This window comes from Catharus ustulatus, chromosome 27, assembly GCF_009819885.2.
Source record: "Catharus ustulatus isolate bCatUst1 chromosome 27, bCatUst1.pri.v2, whole genome shotgun sequence".
In the NCBI taxonomy this organism is placed as follows: domain Eukaryota; kingdom Metazoa; phylum Chordata; class Aves; order Passeriformes; family Turdidae; genus Catharus; species Catharus ustulatus.
The window spans coordinates 475204-498491 of NC_046247.1; the positions used below are offsets into that span (position 1 = coordinate 475204).

The window sequence follows — 23288 nt, forward strand, 5'->3', positions numbered from 1 at the left end:
CGGTTTCACTCTTGACACATCAGCGCTTTTACACAGGGAAACATAACTCTGCCAGTCAGTACCCGGTCATGTCAGGCTGCCAGGGGTCTGTGCAGACCTGCCACCCCAGCCTGGGGACATCCCTCCTTCCAGGGACATCCTGCTGGCCTGGATGGGAGGGACATCGCCAGTGACAGCGGTGCAGCCGTGCTGGATTGGGGGCTGGGGGAGCTGGCCCTGCCCTGACTCTGCTTTCCTCCTCCACAGCTCGTAGGGGCTGCCAGCCCTGCGGAGACCCCCCTGCCCGCCCGGGGCCAGCCCCATGGAGTGGGAGTTGCGGAGCCCAGTCGCCGAGCAGTAGCTGCAGCAGTGGGATGTTTACCTGGCGGTGCCTCATCCTTTGGGCTGTGCTGGTCGCAGCCGCGCTCTCCGCTGCCCGGCCGGCCCCCACCCTGCCCGACCAAGGTAAGAGCACAGCCCGGAGCGGCCGCTCCCTCGTCCTTTGTGTTCCCCTTGGGCAGCACGAGCTGCTCTTCCCTGCAGCAGAGGCAGGGGCTGGCGTGTGCTCCAGCGTGGGGCCACCAGCACGTCCCCAGTGCCACCTGTGGTGTCACCTGGCTGCCTGGAAGCTGGTGCCTCTGGGGACATGGCACATGCTGTCCCCAGAGTGGGGATGTGGCTCCAGCAGTGTCTGGGGACATTTTAAACTTGGAGAAATATTGTGGCAAACCCTGATCTGGTGGCTTGGAGGATACAGAGCCCTGGGGGCTGTGTCCCCTGCTGGGGTCACTCTGTGTGACAGCACAGGTGATCTGTAGCGAGGATGTGTGTGAGGCTTGGCCTTCCTGAGGTGATCCTGGGCTCAGCTGGTGGGGATGGAGCTTTGGGTGCAGGGTACTGGTTCAGCTCTTGCCAGCTGGCAGTGCCAGGGATGGATGCACCCCACAGAAACCCTCGGGATGCTCCAGTGTTGCTCCCAGCTGGGAATGCCCAAGGCAGGGGCTCAGTGCCAGGGCTGGCTCAGGTGATTTGTGCAATTTGTCCCAATCTCTGCTCCCCTGGGGCTGGGAAGCACAGTCCTTGATCAGGACATCCCTCCCTTGTTATCGCTGTCCCCTAGGCACAGTGCAGGGCTGGTGGCAGGGGCCAGGGGTGCTCCTGGCTCAGGTGGGGGCACCCCAAGGCTCAGGGAAGGGCCAAGTGGGTCACCTGGCCCTGGGCAGAGCTGGCCCTGGCGGAGAGCCCTGCTCGGGCACGTCAGAGCCTTGGCCCTCGGCGAGGCAGAGAAAAACCAGAGCCGGCAGCGGCGCGCGGGACTTGGACTCCTTTTGGTTCTAATTACCCAAGAATGTCTGGTCTGTGGGCACTGCTTTGCTGTTTGACTCGCTCCCCCTTCCCCCTTCCTCCCAGCAGAGCCCTGAGAGGCAGATTGCTGCTGTGACCAGCATGGGCACGGTGCTGTGTGTGCCCTGGGGTCCCCTCAGGCTCGGGGTGGCAGCTGGCAAGCGTTAGGGGACCCCTGTGATGCCGGGAGATGCCTGGGTGATGCTGTTGGCACCTCTGACTGGAGGTGCCCTGCAGGTACCCTGGTCACAGGTCACACCCCATGAGGTGACACCCAGGACATGCCTGGTCCCTGGGGAGCTGCAGCTCCGCAGAGGAGCCCGGGCAGAGCTCACAGGAGCCATAGCTGAGATTTTTCCACTGGCGTGCCTGCTCCCCGCATCTGTAAACAATGCGGTTGACAGTGGTAAACATGTTTTTCTCGGGAGATTGCTCTTCCTGGAAGAGATTTCCTGGCAGTGTTTGGGTAAGGATGGCTCTGTGCTGCCAGGAGAGCAGCACCTGCAGCCCCAGCCCCGGCTGTGGCACTGAGAAAGGCGTTGGGGTGTTGAGGCTGAGGGGAGCTGATTGAGCACAGGTGAATTTTGGGGTGCCTGAGGAGCCCTGCAGGGTTTGGGAGCAGTGTCAGGCGGTGGCAGTGGAGGAGGAGAGGTTGGAGAGGAGGGAGCTGGTTCCTCGCCAGCCTCATGCCAGGGCTAACAATAACCTCTGGAAATGTTTCCCGACACGGTTCTCACCAGGGCGGCCCAATTAGTGCCACAGCAGGAGCCCGGCTGGGGCAGAATCCGTCCCTTGGCTCGGGAGCCGACTGGTGGGAACAAAATGTTCCCAGCAGGACGTGTGGGATGGGAAGAGCCAGCGCTGGGCCAGGACCTGCAGCCAGGGCTGGGCCACCAGCACATCTCAGGGGCAGGCTCTGACCCGGCCCCAGGGGTTTTGGGGTGCCATGGGGTGTGGATGGCGTTCAGCTCCCGTGCTGAGGGCCATCGTGTCCTGGGGGCCGAGGTCTCTGTCCTTCCCCCGTGGCTCAGGAGTGTCCCCCCATCACCCTGGGGGCAGCAGCGGCCGCGCTCCGTCCCCTCCCGGAGGCAGCAGCTTGCCTGGACTTTGTTCTGGATGTTTATGGGGTTTCAGTTTACTCCCGGTTCTGAGGCAGCTAAGCTCCCTTCTCAGGGAGGAGTAATCCCCCGCGGCCGGCCAGCGGCCTGGCCTCCTGTGGAGGGGGGTCCAGCTCTGGGCCCCTCTCCTCGTGGTGTGTCAGGGGCTCCCTCCCAGCACCAGAAAATCTGGAGCAAATAAAATATTAACAGCCACTTACTGCATTTTAGAGTTACCTAAATTTGGAGGTGGTGAAAAAACCCTGGTTAAGGGGAAAAGCCAAGAAATTTCCATGCGCAGCCTCTGTCCCTCCCTCGCACAAAGCCGCTCTTTGTCTCCAGGTTAAATAGAAACCTGCAGAAAATTGCCAAGGTTTTTTTCCCTCTCTCCTTGTCTGCCATTGTCCCAGCCGCTGCTCAGGCATCTCCTCACGGGGGGCTGCCCTGGCCCTCTGGGGGTGCCCAGCAGATTTTCATGGGGAGCCGTGTCCTGGGGCAGGGGGGCCCTGCCTCGGGCAGCTGTTTTTGGGACACACAGAGCCCCAAACACCCCCAGCGCAGCAGATACATCCCCGGGGGTGTTTGCACTCCAGAGCACGGGGGTTTGGCTGCAGCCCCCTCCCCGTGGGGCAGGGTCGAGGGCTGCCCCATTTCCCAGGGCTGCCCAGCTGGCCACAGGCTTAACCCCCCTCCCTGACCATCTGCAGGGGCCTGGCTCCCGGGGCTTTGTTGTCCCCAGCTCGGCCAGGGGGTCTTGCTGCGGACCCTGCAGGAGCCAAAAGGCCGGGCAGGCAATGTGCTCAGCCCAGGTATCTCGGGGGAGCCCAGCATCCCCACAGGCAGCACCACGAGCGCCTTTGCCTTGTCCCCCCTGTCCCCAGGGCGCTGCTGACCCCCGGCTCTGTCCCCATTTCCCTCTGTCCAGTCCCTCCTTGCTTTTGCAGCTCTAGGTGTGTCCCAAAACCTATCCAGTGCTGGCAGGGCCTCGTTTGAGGAGCTGACTCCTTGCTGGAGCCCCACGAGCAGCCCAGGGATTCCCTGCCAAGCTGCCCTGGTGGCAGCAGCCCAGGAGTGTCCCTGGAGCTCGGGGCGCCCAGCAGCACCCCCAGACCCCACAGCTGTGTCCTCCAGGCCATCACGTCCCCTCCCAGCCTGGCCAGCATTGTCCATCCTCCCGCCTTCCCATCCTGTCACTCCGGCCCTTAATTGAGGAGGAAAAAGAGAAATAGGAGTCTGTGGGAGAAGCAGCCGTGCTCTGGCGGGGCTGTGGAGCTGCCCCGGGGGGAGCAGAGGGGTCCCCGAGTGCCTGTGGGGTGTGGAGCCCCCGGGGTGCGACACAGGATGGAGCTGGGCAGGGGGATGGACACTGAGCTCCGGCAGCGAGCCAGGGCCAGGCAAAGGTTGGGGTGCTGTGTTTGCTGTGCCTGCTGTGCCCCTGGTGTGATATCTGGAGGGGTGTCCGTGCCTGCAGGGCTCGGAGCTCCAGGGACACAGGGGAGAGCGGTGGGCTTGTCCTGACAGCTTTGCCAGCTCCCAACGCGCCTGTTAATTAAGTGCTGCTTCATTTGCGGTGCTGGAGAGCGGGGGGGCTGGAGTGGGTCATCAATCCCCGCTCCCTGCGGAGGAAGAATCGGGGCCTGAGGGTTTGGAGGAGCCCCGAGCTGGGACAGGAGGAGCTGGGGGTCCCTGAGCCCGTGGAGCTCCTGAGCTCCAGGAGCTGCAGGGATGTGCCCAGCTCCTGGGCTCCGGGCTGTCCCTCGGGACATCAGCCCGGGCTGGGGGGCACGGCAGGGTGAGGAGCTTTCAAATCAAAAAGAAGCCAATCCCCACGTCCCGGTGAGCGCTTCCTGTTGGGATTAGTGGGGCTGCCGGGCATGTGTGTGCTTTTTCTTCAGGAAATACCTTCGGAAAGCCCCGCTGGGGTCTCCAGGGCAACCGGCGCCTGCGGCTCCGCGCCCCCCGCCCGCATTGTCCCCGCGCCGCTTTGTTGGCCCCTTTATTGCCACCGTCACCATCGCCGTGGCCAGCACAGCCCATGGTCAGCACAGCCGTGGCCAGCACAGCCCATGGTCAGCACAACCGTGGCCAGCACAGCCCATGGCCAGCACAGCCCGTGGCCAGCACAGCCCATGGCCAGCACAGCCGTGGTCAGCACAGCCATGGTCAGCACAGCCATGGCCAGCACAGCCGTGGTCAGCACAGCCATGGTCAGCACAGCCATGGCCAGCATAGGCATGGCCAGTACAGCCCCTGGCCAGCACAGCCATGGTCAGCACAGCCATGGCCAGCACAGCCATGGCCAGCACAGCCCATGGCCAGCACAACCATGCCCAGCACAGCCCCTGGCCAGCACAGCCATGGTCAGCACAGCCATGGCCAGCACAGCCGTGGCCAGCACAGCCGTGGCCAGCACAGCCATGGTCAGCACAGCCATGCCCAGCACAGCCCGTGGCCAGCACAGCCATGGCCAGCACAGCTGTGGTCAGCACAGCCGTGGTCAGCACAGCCATGGTCAGCACAGCCCATGGCCAGCACAGCCATGGTCAGCACAGCCGTGGCCAGCACAGCCATGCCCAGCACAGCCATGGCCAGCACAGCCGTGGCCAGCACAGCCATGGCCAGCATAGGCATGGCCTGCACAGCCATGGTCAGCACAGCCATGCCCAGCACAGCCATGGTCAGCACAGCCGTGGTCAGCACAGCCATGGTCAGCACAGCCCCTGGCCAGCACAGCCATGGTCAGCACAGCCATGGCCAGCACAGCCATGGCCAGCACAGCCATGGCCAGCACAGCCCCTGGCCAGCACAGCCCATGGTCAGCACAGCCCGTGGCCAGCACAGCCCGTGGCTCTCACGGCTTGGAGGGTGCAGCCCGGGCTCCCCACACCGTGTGCCCAGCCTGGGTGAACCTGTGCAGCCCCTGTCCTCTGCCCTGTGTCCCTGCCCCACTGTCCCCATCAGGGGTGGCCCTGGTGACAGTTCTGTGCACTTGGTGACACTCTCCATCTGGCGATGGGCTCGGCTCTCGGTTCCATTTCAAAGCAGGAATAATGAACGCAGGGTGGCTGCCCCAGCCATGGGACTGTGCAGCTTCTGGGGGTGCTCACAGAGGCACCACCGGCTGGAGCTGCTCCTTGCCCCGCTGGGGACCTTGGGGCTCCCCATGGTGCCAACTCTCCTGTGCCCTGGGATGGGACAATCCTGTGGGACCGGTGTTCTGTGCTCTCCTTGCTGTCACCCTGTGTGCCCAGAGGAGCTGTGACCAAGCCACAGCTCCCAGCCGAGGTGAGGACTCCCACTCACCGACCTTTGTGCAGTGCCAGGGGCTCCTGGAGCCTCGGGGGTGAGAGCCACGTGTTTGTGTGGCTGGTTAACCTTTGCAGAGGTGGCCCGAGCAGGCCTGGCTTGTGCCCATGGGGAGCAGCCAGCCAGGAGCTCTGCTGGGGGTGTTCTGCCCTGGGGCTGCTAAAGGGACCCTGCTAAACCTGGAATGCTGCTTCCACAAGCCCTGGCATCAGGCTGGGGTCCCCTGAAATTTCGCCCCTTCCAAAGACCTTTTCCATGCCCAGGCTGCCTCTTCTCGTTCCTGAGGTGCAGTGTGGGGTGCTGGGGGAGCTGGAGGTTCCCTGCAGGGTGATTCTGTGCCAGGGGGAACTTTGCTGATGCGTGGGAAGGGGCAGAGCTGGGAGCCAGATAAGAGCAGATATGGCTGCAGCGCTGGATTCGTGCTGGTTTGGGCTTTCATGGCTGTTTGTTGCCCACTGGCCTTGCTCTGTGTGAGGGGGGAGTGGGGACAGGCAGGAGGAGGTGGCTCCCCCAGCCCCGGGTGTGCACAGGGACAGGATGGGATGTCACTGCTGCTTTGTGAGCCTGCAGAGATGCCTGTGACTAATCACTTGAAACACAAATCAGAGCTGTGAGAAGTGCCCGTCCTGTGGGAGAAAGTCAGGGGGAAACAGGATTGCAAAGCAGGACCCTTCTCCACCACCAAAGGGGCTCCCGTTGGTCTTCGCCTTCCACATAAAAATGTTTTGTAACCTCTCATGGATGAACTGGAGCCCTGGCATTGGAATTACAGCAACTGAGGAAAGGGAATTCTTCCCCATCACTGTTTTCCTTCAAGTGCTGAGCAAAAGAAAGAGGAGAAACTCTGGAGCTGCTCATGAATGTTTTTCCCATGAAGCTTCTCATCAGTCCAAGGCAAAGTGAAGTGCAGGTCACGGTGCGGTGAATCAGAATTCTGGAGAGCTGAGCTTTCACTTTTGGCTGGACAGAGTGGCTGTTGGGTGCAGGGAGAGCAGGGAGGAGCGAGGCCTTGCTGCTGGTCCTGGCCCTGTGCTGCCTGGCTCCTCTCTGGGGCTTTTTGTGCCAGTAGAGACCCCAGGCCACTCTACAGCCACTGGCCCAGGGCCAGCTGCTCTGTGTTTGTGGCACAGGTGCAGAGGGGGGAGCAGAGGTTGTTCTTGTCTGGCTCACTGGACACCCAGAAATCCAGGTCAGCTGAAGCTCGAACATCTGGCTGTTTCTGCTGCATTTATTGGGATTTCGCAGCCCAGTCTCTTGCCCCTGAGAGCAGCAGTGCCCTGTGTCCCTTCGTGCTGCTCCCATGGCATCCCGATGGCATCCAGCTGGCCAGGAACAGACACACATTGCTGGGAGGAGACAGAGGCCAAGGGGTGCCTGAAGAGTTGGGCTCTGGAGCTGTGCCCACCAACCTCAGTCTAGGATGATGATCACACTGCATCCACCCACATCATCACCGGGAGCCTCTGCAGAGCTGGAGCAGCCTGGGCCCTTCCTTGGGCTGTGGAATTTGGAGAGATGATTTGAAACCCAGCATCTTCCCCAAGCCTGGGACCAGGAGAGCTGCTCGTGCACCACCCACCATGGAGGGCAGGACTTGAGGACAGCCCTGGAGATTCAGGGCTGGAGATCATGTCACAGCAGGATGGAAAGGATCCTTGTGCTGCTCACACAAGAGTCACCTCGGGGAGCTGAGCTCCCCAGCCTGGCAATGCTGTGGATGGGAGCGCCGTGGCCAGCCCTGTGTGTCCAGAGCTCCCTGGGCTGCCCTGTCCCCCCTCACTCCCTGCCTGCTGTCCTGCTGCAGCCCCAGCCCCTGCCCTCTCCTCCCTGCAGTGCCGTGCTCTAACCAGGGCGGGGGTCCTGGTGGCATGGGGACCCTGGCCCGCTTTGCTGGCTGCCCGCTTGTGGTGGTGGGATCCTGAGAGCCCTGCGAGGCAGCAGGGCCGTGCAGGGGTCTGGGAGACGCTGGATCCTGCCGTGCAGCAGCACCGAGTTGTCACAAATTTCTCCCCCATTTGGAAACCCCTGCCCTGTCATGCTCCATAAGAGCTGAGAAGGGCGAGGGCTTTGGAGCTGCCCCGGCACCGAGCAGGTCCTGCTGTGGGGGGAAGCACCTGGTGCTGCTTGGGGTGCTCGCAGCCTCTGCCTCTGCTCTGCTCTGCTGCTGCCGCGGGCTCCGTCCCTGGGTCCTGGGTCCCTGTGCTGCACAGGGAATATCCCAGCAGAGGGAATATCCCAGCAGTGGGAGCATCCCAGCAGAGGGAATATCCCAGCAGAGGGAATATCCCAGCAGTGGGAGCATCCCAGCAATGGGAATATCCCAGCAGAGGGAATATCCCAGCAGAGGGAATATCCCAGCAGTGCATGTTGCCTCATTAACCAGGCCGCAGCAGCAGCAGCTGCATGGTTTTTCTTTGGTCTCTATTCCTTTTTCTCCTTTTTTTTTCTCTTCTTCTCTCCCCTAACTCCTCCAGCTCTGCCCAAAGCAAAAATCGAAGTGGAGTCCTACTCAGCCCACCCGGGTGAGCTGCTCCAGCTGCGCTGCCGGCTGCGGGATGACGTCCAGAGCATCAACTGGGTGCGGGATGGCATCCAGCTGGCTGAGAACAACCGCACCCGCATCACCGGGGACGAGGTAGAGGTCAGGGACGTGGTGCCCGAGGACTCGGGGCTCTACGCCTGCATGACCAACAGCCCCTCGGGCAGCGAGACCACCTACTTCAGCGTGAACGTCTCAGGTTCGTAGCAGAGCAAGGGGGCTGTGAGACGAGGAGCAGGCAGCCTCTGCACACCTGTGCACACCTCTGCACACATCTGCACACCTCTGTACACATCTGCACACCTCTGTGCACCTCTGTGTACTTGTGCACACCCCTGCACACGCCTGCACACCTGTGCACACCCTTGCACACTCCTGCACACGCCTGCACACCTGTGCACACACCCTGGCCACACATGGTGATTTTGGGGCCGTCCTGCAGCTTGTGGGCGCCGAGGGGAGTTCCCAGTGTGGTGCTGTGAGCTCCTGGCTGCTGCAGTGCAGGGAGGAACAGCCAGGAATGATCTCAGGTTGATCTGCAGGGTTGCCCTAGAAGGGAGCTGTGCTGTGCGCTGGTGTTGATGGAGTGTGGGCCTGGAGAGGGAGGAAGGCTCGAGCTGGGGATGTGTCTGTGTCTGTGGGGTCTTGGCTGCCACCCCAGCGCTGTTGGTGGCACCGGACAAGGGGTGAGGAGCTCCGAAGTCACCTCTGCCAGCAAATCTCTTCCTGACATCCATGGCTGCAGGCACTGGGCTCTGCCAGCCCTGGCTGTGCTGGGGGTTGTGCAGAGGATTTCCCTGAGGTCTCCACGCTCTGTCTGTGCTGGGGGTTGTGCAGAGGATTTCCCTGGTGTCCCCCAGCCCCTGCCAGGCATCAGCACTGCCCTGCCCTCCTGCCCCACTGGGCACAGCCCTCACCACCCACCCACGCCATCCACAAAGGTTCCACTCACACTCAGACACTCAGCAGGGCTGTCCCTTCTCTTGCAGACGCTCTCCCCTCCGCAGAGGATGATGATGATGAAGATGATTCCTCGTCGGAGGAGAAGGAGGCGGATAACACCAAGCCGAACCGTACGTTCTGGGTTTGCCCATGGTGCTGCCCTGGGGCCAGGCAGGGGGAGGCTGGCACACCCAGGGCTGGGGCTGGCACCCAGGGCTCCTGGCAGTGCCCAGGGCACAGTGGGGAGAACAGGTCTGGGTGCAGGGAGTGAAGCAGCTGGCTCAGAGCAAGGGGCTGTGCTAGCAGGGGTCACTGCTGGAGCCATGAGAGCTGAGCATGCACCCCACAAGGAGAGGCTGCTGGGGGCAGTGCCTGTGTCCCAGAGCTGCCCTCCCTGCTTGGCTGCTGCCATCCCTCCTGGTTGCTGCCTCAGCCCTGCTCTGGGCATCCTTGGGGTCACTCCAGGAGCAGGAGGCTGCGGGGTTTGGCCGTGCTGAACCCTCCCTCTGCTCCCCAGAGGCCATCGCTCCGTACTGGACCTATCCTGAGAAGATGGAGAAGAAGCTCCACGCTGTCCCTGCTGCCAAGACAGTGAAATTCAAATGTCCATCGAGCGGGACACCCAACCCCACACTGCGCTGGCTGAAGAACGGCAAAGAGTTCAAACCTGACCACCGCATCGGGGGGTACAAGGTGCGGGGCTGGGGCACTGGGGAGCAGCCCTGGCTCTGCTCCTGCAGGGCTGGGGGCTCGTGGGGAGGGGGAGCACTGACAAGGGGCTCTCTGGCTGGAGAGGCACCGAGCCCCCAGCCACACACCCCAGCAGGGCAGATGGGCCCCTGTGACGTGGAGTGGCCCTACAGCAGTGACCTGCTTCTGGGTCATGTTTGTACCAGCTCAGCCCGGGGGGAGGGGGCTTGTGCCGAGGAGGCAGGAGGAGCCAGCCTGGCCCGGCCACCTCCGCCTAATCCCCCACTGAGGACAGGGGTCTGGGCAAGGACAGGGGTCTGGGCATCCCCAGGGGCCTGGGCAAGGACAGGGGTCTGGGCATCCCCAGGGGTCTGGGCAAGGACAGGGGTCTGGGCATCCCCAGGGGTCTGGGCAAGGACAGGGGTCTGGGCATCCCCAGGGGTCTGGGCAAGGACAGGGATCTGGCTGGAAGAGCCCCTCCATGCCCAGCAGTGGTTGGTGGGGGGCTGCTCCAGCACACGGGGTACTCCAGCTCTCATTTGGGGCCCACACTGGCTCCCTGAGCTGGGGAGGAGCCCACAGCACAGCCAGGGTGCAGATGCCACCTGGGCATGAGCTGGGAGGGAGGATGTGATCGTGAGCAGGCTCAAGGAGGGTTTGGCATGAGGAGCCACAGCTGGAGCTGGCAGTGACAGGGCTGGCTTTTGGGGAGCCTCCTGGTACCCCGTGGCAGAGGGATCTGGGCAGTGACCTTCCCAGCAGAGCCACTGAGACTGTCCCAGGGGAGATGTTCGGGGTCTGCAGCACCCACAGATGCCCCAGGTGCAGGACACCCAGGCTGCCCCTGCCCACTGACCAGCACAGAGCCACTGACAGCACAGAGTCACTGACCAGCACAGAGCCACTGACCAGCACAGAGCCCCTGCCCACTGACCAGCACAGAGCCACTGACCAGCACAGAACCACTGACCAGCACAGAGCCACTGACCAGCACTGGCCGTGGGGAGCAGTGGGGCTCTGACCCCCAGGGGAAGCAGCTCTTGCAGGAGGAGCAATGCTGGTGTGTTCCCTCCCCACACGGGGCCACCAGAGGGGTGTCCCCACACACCAGGCCAGGCTGACAACATCTGCTGCACAGTTGGCTCCGTGTCCCTCCTGGGACAGCTGGGAGCAATTACAGCCCCTCTGAAGGGAAGGGGAAAGGTGACCTCAAAGGGAGATTTATGTGCTGCCTGTGCCAGGGGTTGAAGCAGCTCTGACACGAGCAGGACCTGGGCTCGTGTGTGCTGCACGTAACTGGCTCTGTCCTCCCCGTGCCCCCAGGTCCGCCAGGCAACCTGGAGCATCATCATGGACTCGGTGGTGCCGTCTGATAAGGGCAACTACACCTGCATCGTGGAGAACAAGTATGGCAGCATCAACCACACCTACCAGCTGGATGTCGTGGGTGAGCAGCTCAGGGCTGGGGCTCAGCCCCATCCCAGTCCCCCCCAGCCTTCCCAGGCAGGGCTGGCTGCTGAGCCCTGTGAGATGGGTGCGTTGTGCTCCCAGGGAAGGGGCTTGCCCACCATCCCTGTGGTCATCTCCCATCCCTGTGGTCACCTCCCTTCCCTGTGGTCACCTCCCTTCCCTGTGGCCACCTCCCATCCCTGTGGCCTCCCACCCCATGTGCTCGTCTGCAGCCCAGTGGGCAGCGAGCCGGCCAGGCGGAACCTTCACCCCACCCTGCTCTGGGGATTTTTAATTGTGGCGAAAATAATTTCATAGACCAGACAGAAACTTTTTCTAATCGCCTTATTAGCCATAATTCCCAGCTGGGAAGGCTGGTCTGAGCAGTTCCACATGTGGAGCTGCTCTAAATGCCAGTAAATGAACCATTAAAAATGTGATTTAATTTGATTACACTGAGCAAACTGAAGGGAACAGTCAGAGGGGTGAACAAAGGGATTTGTTAATGCTGACTCACCACAGTGGCAGCCACTTTGTTAAGGGCCAGGGCCCTCCATAGGTTTGTTTGACCTCTGACCCTGCCCAATAGGTGACATGTCTCTGTCCCCTCACCAGGGTTTCACCTGTCCCCCATCCTGGATGCTCTCACCCCATTGCAGGCGGGCTCCTGGGGAAGGGGACACTAATGCTGCGTTGGGTGCATTGGTGCCCACCTGAACCAGGGGTCCTGGGCATGGAGAGCTGCAGGGTGCAGGATGGGCAGCAGGGCTCCCCAAACCCGGTGTGAGTGCCCCATGTCCTGGGCATGGAGAGCTGCAGGGTGCACCTGAGGATGGGCAGCAGGGCTCCCCAAACCCAGTGTGAGTGCCCCATGTCCTGGGCATGGAGAGCTGCAGGGTGCAGGATGGGCAGCAGGGCTCCCAAACCCGGTGTGAGTGCCCCATGTCCCGGGCATGGAGTGCTGCAGGATGGGCAGCAGGGCTCCCAAACCCGGTGTGAGTGCCCCATGTCCTGGGCATGGAGAGCTGCAGGGTGCAGGATGGGCAGCAGGGCTCCCCAAACCCGGTGTGAGTGCCCCATGTCCTGGGCATGGGTGGGTGCAGGATGGGCAGCAGGGCTCCCAAACCCGGTGTGAGTGCCCCATGTCCTGGGCATGGAGAGCTGCAGGGTGCAGGATGGGCAGCAGGGCTCCCAAACCCGGTGTGAGTGCCCCATGTCCTGGGCATGGAGAGCTGCAGGATGGGCAGCAGGGCTCCCCAGACCTGGTGTGAGTGCCCCATGTCCTGGGCATGGAGAGCTGCAGGATGGGCAGCAGGGCTCCCCAGACCCGGTGTGAGTACCCCATGTCCTGTCCCACAGAGCGGTCCCCGCACCGGCCCATCCTGCAGGCAGGGCTGCCTGCCAACAAGACAGTGGCCCTGGGCAGCAATGTGGAGTTTGTGTGCAAGGTCTACAGCGACCCTCAGCCCCACATCCAGTGGCTGAAGCACATCGAGGTGAACGGCAGCAAGATCGGCCCCGACAACCTCCCCTACGTGCAGATCCTGAAGGTAAAGCCACATGCTGCACCCAGCCATGGCTTCCCTGTGCCTGGGGCAGCAGAGGGCACTGGCAGCCACGTGGATGGGCCAGAAGAGTCACCTGGGGCTGGGGACCACCAGCCCAGGGCCACCAGCAGCCTGCTGGGCAGGGAGCAGGGAGGGCTGTGGTGTGCCAGCTGTGTGCTGGCTCTGCAGTCGCTGCAGAACCCTAAGGGCACTCACCCCAGGGCTGGGTGGGCAGTCCCGGGCAGTGAGCACAGCCCTGGAGCTGGGAGCTGAGCCCTGGATCATCCCAGTGGGAGCAGCTCCCTCTGCACCCCTGCAGTGCCCCTCAGTATGGCAGGACGTCAGCCTGGGTGGCCTTTAAAGATCACAGCCCGCTCTGTGATTCCATGCAGCCATCCCCAGCCGTGCTCCAGACTGCTGGGAATCAGGGGGAGCAGGGTTACACCCCCATTCCTGGCTGCTCCTTCCTCCTGTGACTCCTGTGTGCAGCCCCAGCCCTGGCACCCAGCCGGGGTGTGGGGGAGCAGCCCCTGCGCTGGCAGAGCGGTGCCAGCCCTCGGGGCACTGCGGCTGCTGGGCACAGCCATCCCTGTGACTCCATGTTGTTGGTCTGTTCCAGCACTCGGGGATTAATAGCTCTGATGCGGAGGTGCTGACCCTGTATAATGTGACAGAGGCCGAGAGCGGGGAGTATGTTTGTAAGGTTTCCAATTATATTGGCGAGGCCAACCAGTCTGCGTGGCTCACAGTCACCAGGCCCCTGGCCACAGGTAAAGGAAGAATGCCTGGCGGTGGAAAACAGGACTCTGGGCTCTCTTGTTTCTGCTGTTTCTGGTGCAACAACCATGGAAAAATACCCAGCGGGGCCGGCTGTGCTCTGTGTGTGTCCCAGTGTCTCTCCTGTGTGCTGATGTCTCGTGTCCTGCTGTCTGTCCTGAGTGCTGCCCTCCCCATCCTGCAGACACCAGAGCAGCCCAGTACCTGCTGGGTGTGACCAGTGAACCTGTGTCTCTGAGGACTGGCACAGTGCTGCATTCCCTGTCTGTGCTGCCCTCCCATCTCCGTCCTGTCGCCATCCTCTTGTCTCTGTGCTGTCTCTGTGCTCCCGTCCCCGTTCTCTCATCTCCACCCTTCCATCTCTGTGCTCCCACCCCTGTCCCTGTGCCTCCCCGTGCCACGAGCCAGCCAGCTCTGCCCGGGCTGATTTCTCCATGCAGCCCATCACCAGCATGTTCGGATGGGCAGGAGGCTCCGTTTGGTGAAGGGTTTTTAACCAGCATCTCCCACGGTCCGCCGGGATGAGTGGTCATCCCGAGGGTCTCTCTAGCAGGTCTGCAGTGGTCTCTGTCTGCTCCCCGGGGGTCTGGCAAATGAGACTGGGCTCTCCCTCCTCTCTGGCCTCCTCCCAGAAGATCTCATGTCGTTTGCTTCTCCGTTTTTTGCTTCCATTTTCCCTTCCAGACGGCTGGCGTTAACACGACAGACAAGGAAATGGAAGTCCTTCACTTAAGGAATGTCTCATTTGAGGATGCTGGGGAGTATACATGTTTGGCGGGTAATTCTATTGGGATCTCCCATCACTCTGCATGGTTGACAGTTCTCGAAGGTATATACTCCTCTTCCTTTCCTCCCTCCTTTCCAAAGTATGCATTGTGGTCCGGGAGAGGGCATTCCCTGCCCCTGCCCCCTTGGAGTGGGTGCTGTGGGTGCTGTGGGGCTGCCCTGCAGCTGGAGCACCATGGGGCAGTGCCCCCCTGCTCTGTGCCCCCCTCCACCCCAATTGGGGTCTGTCCCTGCTCTCTCCCTGGCCCAGGCAATGCATACCTAGGGAATTTAACCAGGGGCTGCTCCACTGGAGCACGACAGTCCTGCACCCCCAGGCCAGGCCAGGCCAGGCCAGCTGCCGGCTCAGGGGGCACCAGGGAGGTTTGGGGGTGCTGGCAGCGCTGCCAGCCAGGGCCTGGCCTTGCCCTGCAGTGCAGGACTGTCTGGGGCTGTGTGTGCTTGGGGGTGGCTGCCCCGTCCCCATTGATGCTGCTCCTCAGTGTCAATGCATGGACCAAAGCCTGATAACAGCTGTGGGAAAGCTTTTGGGGTGCTGCATGCTCGCTGCTTTCCAGCCAAAACTTTCCCAGTTATCAGCACTGCTTTGTCAGCTGGATGTGCTCAGGGTGGCACAGGAATCTTCAACTCCCTCTTGCGCCTCTCTCTGAGGCTCTGCTCTTTGGGGTGTCAGGCTGGGGGTGCAGAAGGTGCAGTCACAGCCCCATCCTGCCGGATTCACCACGGACTGTGGCTCTGCATGGCTCCAGCACCACCTCAGCCACCACAGCAGGGTCTGTGGGTCCCTGCTCCCCGCCAGCCCCGACTCCCACGGCAGGTCTGTGCCACTGGAGTGCCACTGGCTGCTCTGTGCCAAGCTCTCCCCAGTCATCACCAGTAAGGCCTGGACTCCCACAGCCCGGACACTGCCAGACCCCAAATTCCCTCCCACGTAACCCCAGATCCTGAGGGACTGGGGCAGAGCAGAGCAGCTGGGACAGAGACCTGTCCCAGAGGTGCCTGTGGTGCCACATCCCTGTGGGGTGACTCAGGCCCTGTCCCCCCACTTCATGCCTGTCCCAGTTGACCCCATCCCACCCTGGGCCACCTGCAGAGGTGGCGAAGGCATTGCTTGGCCGTGGGGATGAGCTGGGGGCTGCTTGCACGCCTTCCCTGCAAGGGTGGGTGGGCAGCCCCCAGTCCCTGCTGCACCCACGTCCCCTCTGAGCTTGGGGAGCAGCCAGGGGCTCCCCAGTGCCACCCCTGGGGCCTGGCAGGTGCTAACAAACACCCTGTTCACGCCGACCCAGCTATTGAGGACACCCCAGCCATGATGACATCTCCCTTCTACCTGGAGATCATCATCTACTGCATCGGAGCCTTCCTCATCTCCTGCATGGTGGTGACCATCATCATCTACAAGCTGAAGAGCACCACCAAGAAGACAGACTTCAACAGCCAGCTGGCCGTGCACAAGCTGGCCAAGAGCATCCCCCTGCGCAGACAGGTAACAGAAAGTAGAGAGGGGGTTTGTTTGTACCTACTGCCCCTCCTGGAGCCCAGCCCTTCCCGGGGGTGTGGGGGAGGAGGGATGGGAACCATCAGGACCATCTCACCCCACTGCCACTACCACCCACTCCAGCCTGTGCCCAGCAGGATGGGGACTGTCCAGGCTGTGCCTCCGGTGGCAGCACAGTGGGCAGGGTGGGGAGGGGGCTGCACAGCCCCCCCTTGTCCCCCCTTGGCAGGGCTCATGAGGAGAACCAGGAGGATTTACAACAGTGCAAGGTTTGAGCAGAGCGTGGTACACTGTGAGGACATGGGAGAGCTGCCAGGCTGTGCATTTTGGATGATGTGCATTACAGCGTGATGGAGACAAATTAAAAATTCCATGGAGGGGGCAGCACACGGGCAGGGCGGGCAGGGGGCTGCGGGCAGGGGGCTGCCAGGGCTCCCATCACCATCCCCACCCCGGGGACAGCCGGCTGCGGGCTGGGCACTGCGGGAAGGTAACCCACGGCCCCTGCAGGTGTCGGCCGACTCCAGCTCCTCCATGAACTCGGGCGTGATGCTGGTGCGGCCCTCGCGCCTCTCCTCCAGCGGCACCCCCATGCTGGCCGGTGTCTCTGAGTACGAGCTGCCCGAGGACCCGCGCTGGGAGCTGCCCCGGGACAGGTGAGCTCCAGCTGGGGGAGCTGGGGGAGCTGGGGGAGGGTGCTGCTGCTGCTGCTGCTGCTGCTGCTGGACCAACCTGCATCGGGCTCTTCTCCCACCAGGCTGATCCTGGGCAAGCCTCTGGGAGAAGGGTGCTTCGGGCAGGTGGTGCTGGCAGAAGCCATCGGCCTGGACAAGGACAAGCCCAACCGAGTCACCAAGGTGGCGGTGAAGATGCTCAAGTGTAAGTGGCAGCAGGAGGGGTGGTCCTGGAGTGATGCCACAGCCCTGGCTGGGGTCTGGGCTGTGCAACCCAGCCTGGCACCCCCTAACTGCTGCCTCCTCCACTCCAGCCGACGCCACAGAGAAGGACTTGTCTGACCTCATCTCTGAGATGGAGATGATGAAGATGATTGGCAAGCACAAGAACATCATCAACCTGCTGGGAGCCTGCACGCAGGATGGTGAGGGAGCATGAGTGGGGAGGGTGTCCCCTCTGCCACCCCTCCAGCTGCTGCCCATTGGGAGGGGCTGGCCTGGCTGCGTGCAGCCTCTCATCACAGCATCCCCCAGGACCCCTGTACGTGATTGTGGAATACGCCAGCAAGGGCAACCTCCGGGAGTACCTGCAGGCACGGCGGCCCCCGGGCATGGAGTACTGCTACAACCCCACCCGCGTCCCCGAGGAGCAGCTCTCCTTCAAGGACCTGGTCTCCTGTGCCTACCAGGTGGCACGGGGCATGGAGTACCTGGCCTCCAAGAAGGTGAGGAGCTCCAGGAGGCTGCGGTGGGATGGGGAGCCCAGCAGCTGGGCCTGGGGCGTGCAGCCTTCCCCCTGTGGTGGGGAGCCAGGCAGTGTCTTGGGGTCCAGCTGACAGCCCCGTGCTCGGGCAGTGCATCCACAGGGACCTGGCAGCCCGGAACGTGCTGGTGACAGAGGACAACGTGATGAAGATCGCTGACTTCGGGCTGGCCCGCGACATCCACCACATCGATTACTACAAGAAGACCACAAATGTGAGCAGTGTGCGAGGGCTTTTGTGGGGTGGGGATGCTCCAGCCTGTGCTGGGAGTGCACACAGGGCTCGCCCTGCCCCAGGCTCCCTCCCAGCCCTGGAGCTATCGTGGGGTTTTGTGTCCCAGGGTCGCCTGCCAGTGAAGTGGATGGCTCCTGAGGCTCTCTTTGACCGAATCTACACCCACCAGAGTGACGTGTGAGTAGGGCCTGCTGGGGAGATACATGCATGGGATTCATCTTGAGTTAATGAAATTGCAGTTGGTGTCAGCCAGCCAAACATTTTGAATCCAAATTTTATTTGGTGCTGGCACTCATTTATCCTGCAAAGTGAAACGAATGAATGGTTGCTCCTCTCAGCTAACCAGCCTCTCACCGTGCCCAAACTGGGGCCCAGTGGGGTGTCAGCACCCCAGAGCTGGTGCCCCAGTGTCTGCCCTGTGTTCCCAGGTGGTCCTTTGGGGTGCTGCTGTGGGAGATTTTCACACTGGGTGGGTCACCCTACCCTGGTGTGCCCGTGGAGGAGCTCTTCAAGCTGCTGAAGGAAGGTCACAGGATGGACAAGCCCAGCAACTGCACCAACGAGCTGTGAGTGCACTGCTAGGATGGGGAAGAGGGGTTTGAAGTCTCTGAGTGCCATTGCTGGGCCCAGAACATGGGTGGGGCATGGAGGGTGACAGGCACATGTTTGGAGTTACAGTCCCAGCAGTTCCCAGCCCTGCAGAACCATCAGTCCATCAGATTTGCACAATCAGCATCTCCCTGGACAGGAGGGAATCCCCAGCACGGGGACCAGCCCAGACTGTGCCCATCCTCCTCCCCAAACAGCCCTTGGTCATGAGGGCAGGCAGGAGGGTTTCCCTTCCTTGCACAGGAGATTACCCTCAGGGTAATCCCTTTCACTGGCCCTGGGTGCCAGCCTGGGCACAGGGACACATTCCTGCTGCTTCTCTGCTCCCGTGGGTGGGTGCTCAGGGCTTGCCCCGGGCTGAGCCCCTGGTGCCCCCCGTGCCTGGCAGGTACATGATGATGCGGGATTGCTGGCACGCCGTCCCCTCCCAGAGACCCACCTTCAAGCAGCTGGTGGAAGACCTGGACAGGATCGTGGCCATGACCTCCAACCAGGTAGGAGAGGTGGCACTGGTGGCTCTGAGGTGCTCCCTGGGGGCTGCCCAGTCCCCTCCTGAGCCCAGCCCTGGGGTCTGTCCCTCTCAGGAGTACCTGGACCTGTCCATGCCTCTGGATCAGTATTCTCCTGGCTTCCCGGACACCCGCAGCTCCACCTGCTCCTCGGGAGAGGACTCTGTTTTTTCCCACGACCCGCTCCCGGACGAGCCGTGCCTTCCCAAGTTCCCCCCTCAGCACAGCAATGGTGGACTGAAGCGACACTGAGGGTGGCACTGCCAGGGTGCCGTGCTGTGCCGCGCTGTGCCGTGCCCGTGGACGCTGCCTGCACAGCCTGGTTGTGCTGAGCTGTTGCAGAAGGGGTTCAGAGACATCCGTAGCATCTCACGTAACCAAAACCACCCAAAGCACCTCCTGCCAGCTTCTCCTGCCGCTCCTGTCAGCCCTGCACAGCCCAAAGGGTTCGGCTCCAGTGTTTTTATGGCATTTCCTCCTTGTTTTTAAACCTCCTCTCCATGAATTCTGTGCTTGAGTATTCCCACTTGGCTGAGCTGAAATCCTCCCCCGTGGGCAGTGCATGGCCAAAGAGCCAGCCTGGCATCCTGGGATGGCACATCCTGGTGGGGCACAGAGAGCTGGGCTGGTCTGCCAGGTACAGAACCTGAGAGGCAGGAGCAGCACCTGGCTCCTGCAGCTGCACCAGGGGGAGCCTTGGTGTGCCAGGAGCCTTCCTGGTGTGCCAGGAGCCTTCCTGGTGTGCTGGGACCCTCTCTGGTGTGCCAGGAGCCTCTCTGGTGTGCCAGGAGCTTTACTGGTGTGCCAGGAGCCTTCCTGGTGTGCTGGGACCCTCACTGGTATGCCAGGAGCTTTACTGGTGTGCCAGGAGCCTCACTGGTGTGCCAGGAGCCTTCCTGGTGTGCTGGGACCCTCTCTGGTGTGCCAGGAGCCTTCCTGGTGTGCTGAGTCCCTCGGTGTGCCAGGAGCCTCGTGGTGTGGGGCTCCCTCTCTGCCCAGGATGCCCCAGGCTGGTCCTGCAGCCCTGCAGGGCCAGCAGCAGTGAGCCTTGCTGAGCCACACCAGGCACATCAGGGGCAGGAGCCCTGCACTGCTCAGAGGTGACCGAACCCACCTGTGCTAAACCCAGAGTCCCATGTACATAACGAAAAATATGTATAAATATGAATATATATTTACATGTCTTTTTAAAAAGGGTTGTTACCAGAGATATACCAGTTTGGTAGGAAGGTACTAGTGGCTGGTAGATATCAGTTGCTATAAAAAAAAAAAAGTCATATATTTTGCTATTTTTGCTGTTTTTATTTTTTTAAATTATGTTCTAAACCTATTTCAGTTTAGGTCCCTCGATAAGAATTGCTGCTGCTGCTTCAGTTTTATATGGGGTTGTATTAAACAATAATAATAATGTGTCGATGCCTTTTGGGAATCCGCTGTCATGACGTGCCTGGCCTCTCCCAGGGGGGCTGGGGCTGCTCGGTGCCCATCTGTGGGGTCGGGGCTCTGCTGTGGGATGGGCACGGTGCCCTGGGGAGGGGGCTGGGGGTCCTGCCGGGCTTGGTGCCCCCAGCCCAGCCCAGTGCCCCCAGCCCTGCTCGGTGCCAGCCCCGGTGCCCCCGACCTGGCTCGGTGCCCCCAGCCCAGCCCAGTGCCAGCCTCGGTGCCCCTGGTGCAGCCCCGCTGCCCGGGCAGTGCCAGTGCCTTACCGGGAGCAGCCTGGCCCCGCGCTGCCCGTCCGTGCTCCCCGGAGCTCTGCCCGCACCTGGCAGCTCACCTGGATCCCCTCCCTCCCTGCCACCGGCGTCCCGACGCTGGAGCCAGGCCGCTGTTACTTGAAAAGTTTATTTTGCCTTTGTATGGAGAAATATTATTTGTTGTAAACTCTTCTGTAATGAATCTGGAATTCTTGTAATTATTAAAGACTTTAACCGCGACTTTGCCGCCAGGGCCCGTGGCTGGGGGGGCGATGGGGAGGGCACTGCCAGGGCTCTGGGGGCTCAAGGAGCTTTTTGGGAAGATGATGCTCAGGGATGGCAGCTGGGTTAATGGCAATCCTGTGTTTCACGGCTACAGCATTCCCTGTAAAGCTGTTTTTATCAGCCTGCGCCCCATGGGCAGTGGTGTGGAGGTGGCTGTGCTGCTGGAGGAGGGGGTGAGGGGGCTGCCAGCCCCTCCAGACCTGGAGTGGTGAGGGGGCTGCCAGCCCCTCCAGACCTGGAGTGGTTCAGCTGAGGCAGCTGCAGCACCGTCAGCCTCCCCGGCCTTTTTAAATGCATCTGCTTGTTGCTATTTCCCGGTGTAAATTAAATCGATCAGCTGCACTCTGCCCACCCCCCACCCCCTTTAAATTAAGTAGAGCTTTTAATCAAGTGATTTATGTTGAATTTGCGGCCCTGGATTAAGCTGGCGGCGCAGGCGGGGGGAGTGGGGCTGGGGGCTCCATAAATCACCGCTCTCTGCGGGCCCGGCTTGGCGAGTTGGTGTTTACATCATCCCAAACTGCCGCTCTCACCATCTCCTGCTCATTTCCTGGGGTTACCAGGAGGGCAATTAAATATGATAATAAGCAGAGCAGCTGCAGCAGAGCTGCTGGGGCTCGCTGCAGGGCTGGGGAAGGGGCTCTATGGCTGGGTGCCCCCTGCACCCTGTGGGGACGTGGGGACACCGGCATGGGGGTCCCCAGGGTGCTGCCCTGCTGGCACAGGGCTGCCTGGATGCTGGAGCCCAGCAGGGACACCCAGCTCCTCTCCACTCTTCCTGCCAAGCCATCCTGTCCATGTGGGCAGTCTGGGAGATGGGAGACCCCAAATCTGACCTCAGCACCCCACAGACCCCACCCAGCGCTGTGGGACCTGCAGGACCAGAGCACCCCCAGCTGGGACCCTGCCCTGCACCAGGGTCTCAGCTCAGGAGGGAGATGGGATAGGATCCCTTGGGATGGCTCCAGAGCAGAGGAGGATGTGAAGGTGCTGCCCTCAGGAGCCCCAGGAGGGTGGGGTGTGCTGGGCATCTGTGGCTGCTGAGAGCTTGGCCCGTGCCAGGTTTGGCTCTCACAGCATCTTTTGTCTTCTGCACTCCTCGCCTTCCTCGTTCTCTCCTTTTAAAGCCCTGGGACTGTGCAGGGCCAGGACAATCCCTTGGCCCCAGCCCAGGACGTGGCTGCTCTGCCAGGGCTGAGCTGGGCTTTGTCCCCCTGCCAGGCATGGCAGGAACCTCCTGTGCCTTCCCACCTTGGCACAGGGTCCTGTGGGTTGGAGCACGGCTCGGAGGAGGTGTGGGGAGGGATCCCCCCAGCCTGGGGGCCATGACTGCCCCTATCCCCCTGAGCCACCTCCATCCCCTGTGTCCCACCAGCTGTGGGGTCAGCAGGACCCCCAGCTCCACCTCAGCAGAGCAGAGCCCTGGCTGTCCCAAGCCCTGCACCATGCAGGCACCATGAGGAGGGGCAGGATGGACACCTTGATGGGCAGTGGGATGGGACCATCCCTGGGGACACCTCGGGGACATTCCCACCTGCACCCCACCCCGCCCCAGGCGAGGTTTGACATGGAGCCCTCATCCCTTTAGGCTGGGATAAACTCCTTCTCTTTGTTACACGTTTACAGCAGAGCAGAAGGGCTGCAGGAATGTGGCGCGGGGATCCGGGAGCTGTAAATCCCAGCCTTTGTTGTGCTTGGGCCGCACTAAATCACCGCTTTTTCCCCCTGAATGCTAATCTCTCCAAAAGTGCTGACCGGGGCATGTTTCACAGCAGCTTTCTGGGGAAGAGGCTGACGCAAGGCCCAGGGCTGGCCTGGCACAGCAGCCACATCCAGAAATCCCCGAGTCTCGGGCAGACACGGGCACCACAACCCCAGCTCCAGGCCGGGCTGTGTGAGGGTGCCCAGGGAAGGATAAAAGCAGAGGAGCTGGTTCTCCCAGCCGAGGGGAGACTGGAAGGTGTTTGGCAGCGGCGCGGCTGGAAAAGCTCTCCCCACGCCAAAGCACACACGGCCTTGGATCTCTGCAGCGTTTCATTTGCCCGGCGCTGCAGAACAGAATCCCGTGATTTATGGGGCTCCACGGGGGTCGTTTCCTCCCCTCGCTCGGAAGGTCATGAGGCAGAATTGCTGCCTCTCCCCTCTGTGCCTGAGGGTTCAGGGTCCTGGGCCCCGACCTGCCAGGCAGAGGCAAGGCCTGGGCCTGTCCCCTGGGACCCGTGAGGCTGGGGAGGAGGGCATTTCTGACTGAAAATGGGTTTGTTCAGAGGTGTGTAAGGGCCTGGGACTGCCTCGTGTCCATCCCCCTGTGCCTGCTCCAGGCCTGGCTCCCCTGGGAGCAGCGAGGCTTTGCCAGGGCTCCCTTCATGGTGTGGGGCTGGTGGTCACTGCGGGACATCCAAGGAACAGCGAGTCCCAGCTTCCAGATCTTTCTAAATTGGAGACAGGAGGCAATGGGACACACGAGGCTCCTGCACACACAGCAGTGTGACATGGTCCTGGTGGTGCGTGGCTGCAGGGAGGCACCAGAGCCCAGGGCAGTGCCCAGGTGATGCCCAGGCTCCC

At 62.0% G+C, this 23288-nt stretch overlaps 1 protein-coding gene across 2 annotated transcripts; it reads left to right on the forward strand.

The window, feature by feature from the left end:
* The first annotated feature begins 247 nt into the window (after positions 1-247).
* On the forward strand, positions 248-20678 carry FGFR1 (fibroblast growth factor receptor 1). 2 transcript variants are annotated; one of them, XM_033081363.2, is made up of 17 exons: positions 248-444; positions 8201-8464; positions 9255-9338; positions 9725-9900; positions 11221-11344; positions 12706-12896; positions 14355-14499; positions 15746-15948; positions 16465-16610; positions 16712-16833; positions 16943-17053; positions 17163-17353; positions 17484-17606; positions 17733-17803; positions 18055-18192; positions 18624-18729; positions 18820-20678. In XM_033081363.2, the coding sequence occupies exons 1-17, from the start codon at positions 354-356 to the stop codon at positions 18994-18996; spliced, it is 2463 nt and encodes an 820-aa protein (XP_032937254.1). In that variant the 5' UTR covers positions 248-353; the 3' UTR covers positions 18997-20678. The 2 variants fall into 2 exon arrangements, with proteins under 2 accessions (XP_032937254.1, XP_032937255.1); XM_033081364.2 differs by having other exon boundaries at positions 15746-15942.
* The last annotated feature ends 2610 nt before the right edge of the window (positions 20679-23288 follow it).